The following is a 14,373-nucleotide window of genomic DNA, read 5'->3' on the forward strand; positions in this document are numbered from 1 at the left end:
TGTGTAAAAAAATGGATTTGAAAAAGCTTAAGGTAATATTTCAACGCCAGTGCTAGAAGACGAGGAAGAGTTAGATTTGGAGAGGGAACTCGGTGATGTGCCTGAAGATATAATAAATGCACTTAATACATTTAATTATGATTCATGTTATGAATTTCTTGGATTCTAGTGATCTACCTATCCTATCATATATGACGACGTACAACACGTACACGTATTGTAGAGTACGTCGCATTTTGAGCACCAAAAAATTGTTGATTGCCACAATGGATCATAAAACCTATCTTCATTATTTACCTAGATCTACTACAACATATTCAATGAATACAGAATATCAAAAGACAAGGAATGTTTTTTTATAAGTAGAAGACAGTTTCATGATTGCTACAAGTGAGTTTAACAGTAATTAACTCTCTATTTATGTGACTGGGTACACAGTATGACTTTATTTTAACATTTTTTCATTGCATCTATAACAAACTGGTGAAACAAAGTTAGCTGCAATTAAATAGTTCATGATTCTAACACTGCACTCCACGATCTTCATTTTGTTAGAATAATATTATTGCAAGATCCCCTACATTACTAATGACTAACACTGTCATGTTAGAGCAAATCATGATGGCATTTTACATGGGCCTTTTAGTACTTTGGTCTTCACATGCAGTAGCATGGATAATGTCTAACAGAATTCCATCAATGGAAGGATAATGAAACAAAGGAGCACAAGGCAACCACCCCTAAATCTGCAAGCAGTGTGGCAACCTCAGCAACTCTTCCAATGTTTTCTCCTTGATCCTCAGGAGGGAAGCTATGATTTTATTACAAGCCCTTGTACACACTGTGTACAAGGGCTTGAAATAAAATACATTACATCCAATCCTTAGGCTGGAATCCTTCTGGTAACCCAAGTATGCCTCTGGACCAAATAAAACAGATACCAGCTCCAGAAAAAATAGTCCAATTACAATTTAACATCATTTTCCCAATAATGCTACAAGTATCAGTCACATACCTCCTAGAATATTACAGGTCAAAATGACCGTTTGTACCCTTAGGAATTGGTGGCTGATTTGGTAGGGGTAGGACACTCTGGGAATAAACACATTGTGGACAGAGACCTGGTATTGACATTAGCCTACTCATAACAGCCGATGGCTTGCAGGGTAGTTATGGATAGATAGTTTGGAGATAAATTATGATCAAAATCCTTTTCCAGGAAACTTCCTATTGTTTGTTTGGATCTAGAGTTTGGTACAGCTAAACAAACTGGATAATCTGAAAATGAAAAAAAATCATTATTTGGTCTCGAGTTTGATGTTAACTCATAGCTAATCACAAGGTAGCCGCAAAAAATACTAAGATTACCAGGAAGACGAAAAGGTGGAAGAAGCCATTCTGTGGTGGTAGGCGGAGCAATGATTAAGTAATGTAGGAATTCATGACACTAAAATTCAAGATACAGCAACATGCACAGATCTCTACTGAATATAAAGATTGGTAACGACAGTTTAGGACACTAAAGATTTAAAAAATAGGATGCCGCAAAACGGATATATTTATACCTTTGAAGAGGAATTCCTAAGATCAGAGGATGACCCAGAGATGTTGGTCTGGAACTGAAAGAGAATGAAAAGAAAGGACTTAATTGAAACTTAGTAAAAGTTTCACTGCAAACAACTAGTACACATCAGGTCTGATACGAGGGTGATCATGGGTTGGCAAAAAATTAAACTAAAAATTTACACCAAAAGTAATATTATAATAATAAATACATTACGAATTTTAAATTATTAGGATTTCTCTCACTGAAATATTCTGATACATATAATGACACCAACTGTATTAAGCTAACATTGAGAAAGCAATTAACATAAAAAACACTCAAATCAGTTGGCGAAATGATACTATTGATAAGGCTTTGACAGGACAGCAAGTTCTTCTTGTGGACAGAAGGTTTACACTACAAATTGATGTAACCAAAGTACAATTCAAAGTGGAAGGCTATTGCACAAAAACAGTGAACTTACAATAATATATCTTCCGTAATTATGTTGTATCCATGATCAGATTCATCAGTGCCCTTTACAAAATTATCCATAAGTTAAGATGTTCTTTCTCCCGGTATAACCCTGGAGATTCAGGATGTTGTTCAGTACTGGAATATGAGAATTAATTAAAATTGAGGTGTAGGAAATCAAATGTTTATGGGAAGCATTCAGAGATATTTTCTAAGGATACCAACTGAGGGGGGTAATATTTCAAAAGATTGTGAAGGATCAAAATCTTACCTGGTATGTTTATGTAAATTTCAAGAGCCTCAGTAAATTAATCACAACCATTTCTTTAAATGAATGAATTCTACTCACTTCAGGGAAAATGACTACTCAAATTGGCAAATTAATGTTTGTCAACTTACACCTAAGATTAAATGAATGCCAATGCCATGAGAGATGGATAAAGGAAAAATAGCTGTTCAGCTTGTCCTCGGCTTATTAAGGCTTGGAAAATATTTTTTTTTAATTAGAAAAGTGTTGATTTAAGTTCTAGATATAAAGAAGGACATTATAGTATAAGAAAACATAAGCTCAAATTGGTTGCTACTATTACCTCAAGGCATTAATGGAGCAACTAGATCTTGCCTCAACCCTTGGAATAAAATAAAAATTTGTAACTTTTCTGGGTAATATCTTCTTTTTCTTTTAGCATTCTGCATGAGAGTATACTTTCCCTAAGCTAATCCTGATCATGACTATTAGGTGACAACCACTATTTAACCCTCCCATCTTCCCCATCTTGATCCTCTCACACAGCCCGTGCAGCTATCACATGCACTCAACATCTAATCCTGATGACTTCCTTTGCACATACGTCTGATGTACCCCAATTTCATCTTAGCTAAAATTTGAGTGCATCGTCTGACCTGTGTTGGGGATGTGTTGAAGTCCCTCTAACTAGGAGTAGACGCTATCCTCCTCCGTAGCATCATGGGGATGGAATGTCCTGTGATCTCAAGTCAATAAAAACCTGGCCAAAATTCAAATATATGTTTACACTTTTTATTCAGTGGCCTAGAGTATTGTACTAATTTTCTTTCCTACATGAAGCATAAGATAGGGTGATATACAGGTCTACAAATTTAAACTTAGCTGAATGAGAAATCAAACTTATTGTTCTATAGTCCTCACATATGGCTGCTTTCCTTTTGTTGTGATGGTAACTAACTCTGATCTGCTGAAATCTTCTGAAAAAATGCATGCCTCAATGCTACACTTCAACCCATAAAAACCCTTTCCATGGTTTCCTGACCCTTGAGTAGTTCTGCAGGGATATTATTTATCCTCATGGCCATATTTGATATAAATTTCCTTAATGCTCTTTCCATTATGCAGTTGAGTAAGCCTGGTTCTAGGCGACACTCATATAAGTAAGTCATAAGTTTCTAAGTCAAGCTTTCTGGCCTAATATCCTTATCATATAGAGCCACTTAGTATTCCTTACCACTCTTGAATCTTTCCCAGATCAATTAATGATTGCCATATCTCTGACAGTTTGCATTATTTCCCCTGCTTACTTTCTGATAGTGTTCTAGCCTTCCTATACAGCACTCTCATTTAACCCATCCTTTGTAGACATCCATTCTTTGTACTTCTGTCTCATCTATTCTGTGTTTACATTCATCAATTTCCTTCCCTCATCTACCTTCTTAACCATCTTATCTATTATTCATGGTTTCCTTTTAATTTTCTTATTAACTAATGCTTTTACGGTCTTCAATGTCAACTTTTTGAGATGTTTGCACTGCCTCCTGGAACTCCTTCCTTTTCTTTCTGGTTTCAACAATGATGATACATTAAACAGCATTTCTTTTCAAATCACTTTATTGCTGGAAAGATTTTGTTAAGGCAACCTTGTGCAGAGCTAGTCTTCCTGCTCCTCACTCTGATGATACGGACAATCAAGGCCTTTATTACAGAGTTTTATGAAAATGATAATTTTCTTACCTATCCCAAGCATGACTGCATGAAAGCTGTGGGAAATTCATCAAGTATACAGGAAAAAATCAATAGTAATATAAAGTAAATAATAATTAGAAATAATATGGAACAAAAAATATTATTGCTATGGATAACAGACAACTGCCCACACCATTATCATAAAATTTGCCATGATATTCTCTCATATGGCTGGACTTCTATGCATGTGCACGGTTAATATTTAAGTGAATAGTGCTAGAGGAGGAACCAACAGGGAAAATGAGTCACGTGCTCCATCTAAGATGTTTTCAATTACTTGGTTTTTTAATTCTTTTCTATAATTTTACCCTCAATTATTATTTGCCTTTGTTTGTTGAAAAATATTGGGAAATAACATTATAGTGAATAACTGTTTCCTTCAACTAGAGTCTGTAAATTTTTAGAGAAGCTAATCTGGCTCCTTCACTCCATTCAATCAACAATACCTCTCATGTTGCATTACCTTCACCTGACTTACCGGAAGCTGCAGGCCTTGTATTATTTCCTTGACTTCCTAACTAGACAAGTAAAATCATAATTGATACCTTTGTTATAAGGTTAATCAGGCATTAATTCTTTGTCTCCAACCCATCTCTTTGGGAAATGAAACATGCTCATTATAAAGCTGCTTCTCTATGTAGTTTTCATATCATGAGAATCAATTTACATTACAGTGGAACCTCATAATACCAGCTACTATTACGAGGGGGGACCCAAAAATAACAGGAATGTTGTTATTGATTCTTTAGCTCTCAATAAATTTACATTAAATTTTGTTCACCTTCAAAGTATTCCCCATTGACCACAATGCACTTCTCCAAACGATGCTTTCATTGTTCGAACATTTCTGAAATTTATTTATCGGGATGTCCTTAAGGCCTTCTAGTAATTTCTGTTTTACCTCCTCCACAGTGTCAAAACGCTTTCCTTTCATGTCCCTTTTGAGTCTGGGGAACAAAAAGAAGTCACAGGGAGCTAAATCTGGAGAGTATGGGTGGTGGACAATCGATGTCATGCTGTTTTTGTCAAAAACTGCATCACGGAGAAGGCAGTATGAGCCAGCGAATTGTCATTATGAAAGAACCAGTCGCCTGTGTGCCAAAGATCTGCTCTTTTCTTCTGGATACTCTCCCTCAATCTCTTCAAAACCTCTGGTTGACAGCTTGACCCAGGGGAACAAACGTTGAGTGCACAATACCTCTGCAATCGAATAAACAAATGAGCATTGCCTTGATTTTTGATTTCACTTGGTGAGCTTTTTGTGGATGAGGAAAGCCAGCTGCTTTCCTTTGGCTTGATTACTGCTTAGTTTCAGGATTGTATCCATAGCACCACGATTCATCCCCATTATTTGCCTTGGAAAAAAAATCAGGCTCCTCTTTGAGCTGATTTTGAAGCTCAAAACATGCCTGAACTCGACGCTTCCTTTGCTCGTTAGTGAGATGGCGAGGGACAAACTTGGCTGCAACCCTTTTCATATGCAAATCTTCAGATAGAATCCTCTGAATTGAACTCCATGACACTCCAAACGTCTCACAGAGTTGATCAATGGTTCTGCGATGGTCTTCACGAATGAGGGCATTGATTTTGTTGACGTTTTTGTCAGTTCTTGATGTTGAAGGGCAGCCTGAATGTGGATCGAATTCAATTGACATTTCATCATTTTTAAAACATGCAAACCACTCACAGACTCTGGTTTTCCTCAGGGCAGCTTCCCCATAAGCAGTCTTGAGCATTACAATAGTTTGCGCGGCCAATTTCCCCAACAGGAAACAAAATTTCACTGCACCACATTGCTCTTGATAATCCGCCATCACGTTTTTTGCCAAAATGAAAAAAGTTGTTTCACTGAAACAGCTCTCACGGACAGATCGATCCAGTCACAGCGACAGCGCTGCGCATACTGATGCAGGTGGTGTGAGCCTGACGTACGACTGGCCAAGCAAAGGCTTTCCCCACTCTCGCTCCCCACCACAACCCAATTTCCATTACTTTTGAGTCCCCTCTCGTAATCCATTTTGCAATCTTTCTGGTAAAGGGAAACACTCATTTAGTGAAACAAGTGATTGCGTATAAATTAAGGTAAAATGCAATAATGCAGTCCATGCCGATAAAAATAAATCATACCTGTACATACATTGTTTAGGATCATGGATCACGTTCACATTTTCTTCCATTACGGAATGAAGCAACTGGGATGCAAACTTGATTTGCAAAAGCAAAAAAGAATTGAAAGAAATTGTTAATTATATATGATACCTACCTAATTCCTGTTACTGTTTTACCTAACACAGGCTATCCATGATGAAAAAATGCTAATTGATGTAGAGTGGTTTTACAAGTCACAGAATAAGCCCCGGAACCACTAAGTCCTTTGTTTTTGCTAGCAACTTTTCAGTTGACAATACCAGTTTAGCACTTACCTATGTACGACCCTAAATACTTCTCAGCCATGCTAAGTCTCTCTTTTATATTAAGTAGAAGAGACATATTTTGAAGTATTCGGCACAATCTTTCAAGAAATTTCAGTAATTCCCTTAGGATCGAACACACATTTCCACCATTACTGACAGAGATTTATGTAAAATGGACTACGCTTGTAGAGCGCAAACGAAATGACCTTCAGAAGTAAACCACTTGGCACATGGAAGTAACATTCCCTCTCAATACTCATGCACAGGTTTGAGGTCGTTGCGCTCATCCAGTGAATTTTGAGAAGCCTAAGTATAGAGCTATGCTCCAGTGCTATGCCAACGCCAGTCAAATAATATGATGCTATCAAATTTTTAACTGCTAAAAAATTAACTCCTACTGAGATTCATCATTGTTTAAAGGCTGTTTATGGTGACAATGCTGTTGATATGTCTACTGTAAATCAATGGGTAGTAAAATTTCGTGGTTACGAGCCTGGAAGAGCCATAATTATTGATGCAACTTCTTTCGACTGTGTTTTAGGATGCTCACCGAGTTTATGTGACCAATTTTCTGGAACAAGCAGAAATGACAAATTCTTTGCAGTATATACAGACTTTAAAACACCTCTGATGTAGAGTTTGCCATGTTAAAGGCAGCCTGGCGTCAATAATCTTGCAACATGAAAATGCTGGTCTACACACCTCGGGCGCCACTGGAGACGCTTGGCGAAACCTGAAATTTGAACCAATTCCACACCCTCCTTATTCCCCCAATCATGTGCCAGGCGATTTTTATTTTTTTTCCGTAAGTCAAGAGACACCTCGAGGTTAAATCATTACACCTCAGATGATGAGGCTAAGGCAGCTGTTAAGTCCTGGATTTGAGAAAAGTTGGAAGAGTTTTTCAGTGACGGAATGAAAACACTTGTTACACTTTGTATTAGCCTTAACAGTGACTACGTTGAAAAATAAATATGTGATTTTGAAACTTAAGAATAGTACTTTAATGCACTTTTTACCCGATCTTGCTATTTGTTTTCGTTCACGCTCCTCAAGCATGTGTGCATTACTTTTCAGCCTACTCTCATACAAATGCTAATTACTGGATAGTAACCAAAGGCAGCAAAACACAAAATTAAATACTCCACAAAGCAATATGCTCACTTATTTTCCAAAAGATTGACTAAATAAATATTGAGATTATTAAAATACAATGCAAAATATCTTCAATGCACAGCACTTCAGGATGTCTAAAATATCTGTGGTGCTGACTGGGTAAATTAGTGAAGTATATAGTTTGATTACAGATAACAAATTAGGAATTGAGCTAATTCAATTCCATACAAACACATCCAGGAAAATATTATATCCAGTAGACTCCAAGAATTTTATTCTAAAACAACAGATATTGTCAAAAAAAGGTGGTAGATTATTCTCTTGTTAGAGGAAAGTCATCTTAAAATTTTGCATATTTCAGAATTTCAAGGAGCATGTAAGAGACAATTTTTCTATGCATAATTTATTGCCCCATTTATATACAGTGAAAGCTTTCTTAACACACATGTTCATTGACAATACACCAAATTAACAGGATGATTCAATATCAGCTAACTTTATACAGAAGATGAAGTTTGAACTCCCAATCCATATGATGTTTACAAATGCATAATTACAATGAAAAATAATGAATCAGGTTACTCCAGTGATTCTACTCTGATATTTCTGATTAAAACGAAAATTGAATTGCTTGACCATTATGATAGCTATACATTCTGTGGTACCCAAAATAAGTTCTAGAAGCTGTAACCAATATTGCATTTATTAGTATGAAAAAATATTCTTGAGGCAACAGAAAATAAATTCTATCATATATAACCTTTAATGTGGTGAAAAGTTCCAAATAAATCCCTTTTCCTTCATTTAATGTTGTATAATATTTATAACCACCCTTTATAAAATGAATTATAATGATAAATGCTATGAATTGAAGGTTCTAGAAGTCTAGTCAAATACCCTGAAAACCAGTTTTGCTTTCATTTGTTAAGACCTCCCCAAAAGGAATACTTCTTACTATTGTGAATCCTTTTCCAAATGGTCAATTACAGAGAAGGAAATTACAGCAATCCAATATAATTCTTACATCAAATGTTTCTCAGGCAAAGAGTATTCCTTTTTAGTACAGACTATTTACTTCCAATTAAAATTACAAATTATGGGTGAAGGCAATGTAATTAATCACATTGATTATAAAATATTAGTTAATATCCATAAACCTGAATTAAATAAAAATGCTAGAAACTGACTAAATGATATCAAAATATACTGATCAGTTGTACATTGCAATTCCTAAATTTTCGATGGAATTTACAATAGTTCAGGAATATTTGAACTACACACTACTGATACTGAATTCAGAAGTCACCAACCTAAAAACCTTGAGACAAAATTTTTTATGAAACCAAATGCTTTAGATATGTATAATTAACCTTTAACTAGAGAAGAGTAGCATAAAAATGTAAATCAATGGTATTTCAAAAGCCAAAGGTTGGATTTTACACAGATAAAATTACACCATTCCAACATAAGGAATACTATTGATAACACTAAGTCCAATCAAATAAAAACTTCAATAATGAATGTCACAATAATGTATGTTAAATTTCCACATTAATACTGACAATTATGCTCCAGAAGATATGAAGTCTCAAGAAAGGAAAATGAATGCATGTGCCGCTAATTTGCAGTAAGTGCATATGAACATTTATAAGCGCAGGAAGAACTGTCAAAACAATTGCAAACTGAAGAATGAGTCTTTAAAAATAAAAATATTAGTTACACATTGATTTGAATCTGACTCAATAAAACACCATTGTATCACATCAGAAGAAATACAGTAAAAAGAGGAAGACCAGGTTAATAATTTCATCCAAAGTCGAGAACACAAATAAAGGAACGATACCATAAACTGCATTATACTTCTTTGAACAGCAGAATTGATATGACCAAAACATAAAAACAATGGCCACCTCTATCCATGAAGTCAATTATACAGTCAATGACAACATTATCTACCTAGATATATTAATAATTAATGGATCTTGTATCAATGGATAATCTTGTGAAATAAAATTAGCCTACACTTAAAAAACAAATTTTGTCAAGAGACTCATGACCCAATTTAAGTTGAATACTACATTGACACAACATTTCAAATTCCAAATGTCTTCGGGAGGAGATATGTTACACACATTCAGTTACTTCCTTTTCTTATAAGACTGACTCCCACTGGTCTAAAATCACTAGTTTTGATTTTAACGTTGGAATGACAATATTTGCTGGCAAAATCAAATTCACTCTCACTATTAACATAAAATCTCAAGCATAACATATTTGCGACAGAAATAAATAATTTTAACAATTTACAACATTCTTTTTGCAATCAAAACGACATCAGTACATTCATAAAATAAATTGTTTAAAGGTTATCCATGGATTATCAAGTCCTAATAAAAAGCTTGTTTCATATGTTTTAAAGACCTGATACGTTATTGGAAATAGTTTTAATAGTAAACACAAGTCCTGATATTTTCTTAAATGAGATATAGACACATTTCTGCTCAAAGAGATTTCCTGCTATCTCATCTGCAAATTGTATTTCAGTAAATTTTTCATCCTACGTTTACCAATTATAACATGTCAGTTGAGGTACTTTAGCCCCTAGCCATTCAGGGACCATTTTTCAGAAGTATATAAAGCTGTCTAAAGATAAATCATCTAGCTGGACATAAATTGATGACCTGTTGGTTAAGGACCACACCTCCTACTGCCAACTTGTTATAATTGATGCAAGAAAGGTTTAAAAAAATACCCAATATACATCTTTCATCTATGCTACAATAAAAAATATAAAATATCACATTTTGCTGATTTTTCAGACAAACGTTACCCTCATCAAATTCATTACACATTAATTAAATCTGCATTGACAAGCAATGCCCGGGATAATTTAGCTCAGATTTTTACAAAATGCTTAGGACTTGCATTTGGCTTTACTCTTTTTTTTCACTAGTTAAATTTCATTAAAAATGATTTCACAATTGAGCAACCAATTTCTGCTGACCCTTTCCATTATTAAGCAAGCATTTCGGTCCTTCAGAAGAACTGTAACACCTCATTTACATTCACGAGATAATAGCTCGAACGGTGTGTGTGGGTTTCTGTCTGCAGACTGGGCAAACGGGAAGAGATGGTGCACACTTAACGCAAGCAACCATGTGACCGCATGGAAGAAACACAACGCCTAACTCCGATACAAAACATATCTTGCATAGTCGGACTTCATCTTTGACTTCTGGGAAAGGAAAAGGAATTCGTTAGAGCATTAAGCATGCAAAATAGAATCATGTCAACCCACTATTACAATAAATAGAAATCTAGCTATTATAATTCAATTGCTCTCATGTTCATCATGAGGAAATACACCTAAACAATTGTTTCCAGAAAAAATGTCACTGTAGATAAAGGCATATCACTAAACAGGAATATTACATCAAAAAAAGAGGAATATACCAGATAATATCAACAACTGAAAACAGAAAATCTTTAACAATTCTGACTGAGAAATATCTTTCACAAACAGTCGGGAAATGCATTACGACACCTGTCCAAGTGCCTTTAAAAGTATATACCAATAGCACTGGCCAGTATTCAAATGATTTCCAACATTCACGTATGCCATCCACAAGCCAGTCTAAGTCAAACAAATGAGTTCAAGCCCAAAATTTTATCCAAGAATGGAAATCAAATGAGCATTTACCATTTGGATGTTTTTCCAACAAAGAAAGCTAGAAGTCAACTTTTTCATTCAAGCCTTAATCTGGTCTAGTTCTTTTATAGGAAAATTTAAGTTATTTCTGTTTGATATAGTTTAGTGATTCCAACAAAGCAGATGAAGATTTATTAGAATTTTAGATAGTTGTTTGCTCCAGAAAAATAATTTTTTAATTCCACATAGGAAGTTTCATTGTAAGACGTGAAGATAATTCAATGACAAAACCAGGATTGTGCACTAAAACTGCTCACAAAAAATCATGAAGAGATGCTCTGGGACTATTAAAACTCCTAAGTAAAGTTCATAGCTTTTTTACGTTTTAATTTCATATAATAGGACAATATTTTGAGGGAGAAATCAAAGGTATAAATAAAATAAGTGGCAATCTGCCTGAGACAAAAAGATAATTTTCAAATGACACTTGCTATCTGAGCATGTTTAATTGAATGATTTATATGGAATCTCTTATTTACAATAACTATGTTACTTATGACTATTTATCACATTGACATTTATTACAAAGAGTTTCCAAAATCACCTAAACATCAGACTAATATGCTCCCTTTGCATAATAACTTCATGATTATGGTTCATTCAAATTATAAGGTTAACAGAGATGAGTTAACACTACCTTTCTTTTTACTGAAAACAACTGGGATTCAACACCTTAAATGAATTTTCACCTAACTGGTCATTTTAATAATAGTATAATGCAAGGTTAGTGAGGGTACTCATGGAGAAAACAATTGTACAGACTTAAGAAAATAAACCAATAATAAGGAACATTTTTCAACAAGTTTAAGGTTTATGTGCGACAGAAATAAAAAATAGAACAAAACACCACCTTACCTCTTAACATTATGCTTTCTTGCATGATAATAATTCAAACTGTGCAATAGTGATAGATTGATAAATCAACATTCCCAAAAGAGAGGTCCCATACCTGGTAAGTAGAGGAATGAGATTGCTAACAGTGAAGCTTTAATGACGAGAAAAGACAAGAGCGAAGATTTTCCTATTTTTCAACTTCAATAAATAAATCATACATCATAGTAGTCAGCAAATAAATATCAGACTAAAGGGTAAAACATAATATGCAATTCACATATGCAGTTACTCAGTCTATTGGCAGAATACATTGTTCTCACGTAAGACACTAAAGTAAAGATGAATTATAGTAAACAGCTGTCAGAACCTTCCTAAAAATGGAAGGAAACCCTAATGGCTGAACTACAGCAGGGGATCAGCCCCTAAGATCCAAAATTGAAAATGAGAAAAATAAACACCAAGGTTGGCTTGAGAGGTGATGATAGAGCTCACCTAATACAAAGTCTAATATGGCATGCAAAATTCACTCATCAGGATGGGTGGGCATGCACCATTCCCTGCCCCAACTATGATTTTCCATGATGATTTGGTACCTAAAAACCCCTGTGATTGGTTGAAGCTGAGGGTACTCATAGATGTTGTCCAAAATTGAACACAGGACCTCTAAGTCAGTAACTCGGTGCTCTACCCACCAAATAACAGCAGGCTTTTATATTTGTAATCATTTGTCAGCATTGAATGTAATGCTATAACCGGATAAAAATGCATATGAATGCCCACACTCCTCCCATAAAATACACACTATATGCTTATATTAATTATTATTTGCCCTGCAACAAATTCGAAAAAAATTACTTTAAAGACTACACAAGAAAAATTATGGTATTAACAAACAGTGATCAACCAGAAAGTTTGTTTTGATACGTGAAGGTAGAGCTGATCTCCGGCTTAGCCCTAAACAACACACATTAGAAATAAATGAAAGGACTAACTTTGTAGTTCCACACGAAAACGATTTATTCACACGACCCAGGTTTCGAAGTAAAACTTCATCATCAGGTGATGATGAAGTTTTACTTCGAAACCTGGGTCGTGTGAATAAATCGTTTTCGTGTGGAACTACAAAGTTAGTCCTTTCATTTATTTATAATGAATCGGTTCCATAAAGTTACGCCAGAAACCATTAATTAACACACATTAGGGCAAGGGATGCATTTCTTTCTTCTGTACCACCTGTGGTTTCTCAGAAAGATCCGGTACTAAAAATGATGGCACTTAAGCAAAGCAGAGTACAAACAAGAGACCACTCATTTTCAAACCCAGTCCCTCTGGTCATTAGCCCTCTTGATCTCTACCCACTTGAGTACCTCCCATTCCCAAAAAAAAAATCTTATTAACAGCACACTAAATCATGGCCAGCACTGAGGAATCTGAGAGGTAAAGGAGCAGCAAATTTTAAATTATGGTAGGTGACCACATGAGATACTGTCTTTGCACTCACAAAATTTCTCATTATTTTAGGGCTTTTTTAAAGTAGCAAAATTTAAGAGACATTTTAACACAAAAAGTGTAAGCCTGTGAGTGGTGACCAATCCTAATTTGGGGAGGTTAAAGGAAACATTGCCACCAAAATGTTTGGTCCAAACTCCACCATATGGCCTTTAACACAATTGAAATTCATTCATGAGACATACCAGAATGAATTGCTAGAGCGGTAAATGTACAAAAAAATTGCAACAATTATTTTTACCTTTTTCGCCGTTGGCTATGATCGGCTCTGCAATAGCAGCTGTGCATTGTGAGGTTGAGGGGGATCTGCAGGCATTATTTACACTTTTCTCAGGGGTAGGACTTGAAGTTAAGACACTGTAAAACCATTAAAATGAGAATTAATTTAAACAATTAAAAGAAATCATATTAAGCACCTGTAAAGTAAATATAAAAAGTAGGATAGATATATAAAGTAGGTATAAAAATATTTTTTGTGAAATACAATTGAGTCAATTTCATAAAATTATAAACACACCGTGCTTTTTACATCATCATTATGCAACAATATCCAGTAAATCCTAAATAATCCACACTGAGTTCAAGCATGTAGTGCAGGTGGCTCCTTATGAGGTCAAAAGAGGACTGTGCCATAGTACTTTGCCAAAAGAATGTTTAGCAAATTTCTGATTTCTCTGAACATGATTGTTAACCATTTCAAATAATTTTTCATTCTTTCAGCAGCATTTTCAGTTATTGATTAGCACCACAAGAAGCAAATAATTCATTGGTTCAT

General features: G+C 34.9%; 1 protein-coding gene across 3 annotated transcripts in view; it reads right to left on the reverse strand.

The window, feature by feature from the left end:
- Nucleotides 1-1,604: 1,604 nt before the first annotated feature.
- The window catches only part of LOC139690440 (death-associated inhibitor of apoptosis 1-like), a 22,711-nt gene continuing 9,942 nt past the window's right edge, over nt 1,605-14,373 (reverse strand). The window contains exons 7-9 of one of the 3 annotated variants that reach the window (XR_011701477.1): nt 13,840-13,955; nt 2,031-2,158; nt 1,605-1,619 (exon numbers count right to left, since the gene is read on the reverse strand). Coding sequence is in view for 2 of the 3 variants with exons in the window: in XM_071587895.1 (XP_071443996.1) it covers nt 10,612-10,781; nt 13,840-13,955 (286 nt within the window). In the remaining variant the exon portion in view is untranslated. Of the gene's footprint in view, nt 1,620-2,029; nt 2,159-7,933; nt 10,782-13,839; nt 13,956-14,373 lie in introns of those variants that run through there. The other 2 variants (XM_071587906.1, XM_071587895.1) reach the window with 2 other exon arrangements.

Source organism: Hetaerina americana, unplaced genomic scaffold, assembly GCF_022747635.1.
Source record: "Hetaerina americana unplaced genomic scaffold, ioHetAmer1.1.p SCAF_1, whole genome shotgun sequence".
Taxonomy (NCBI): domain Eukaryota; kingdom Metazoa; phylum Arthropoda; class Insecta; order Odonata; family Calopterygidae; genus Hetaerina; species Hetaerina americana.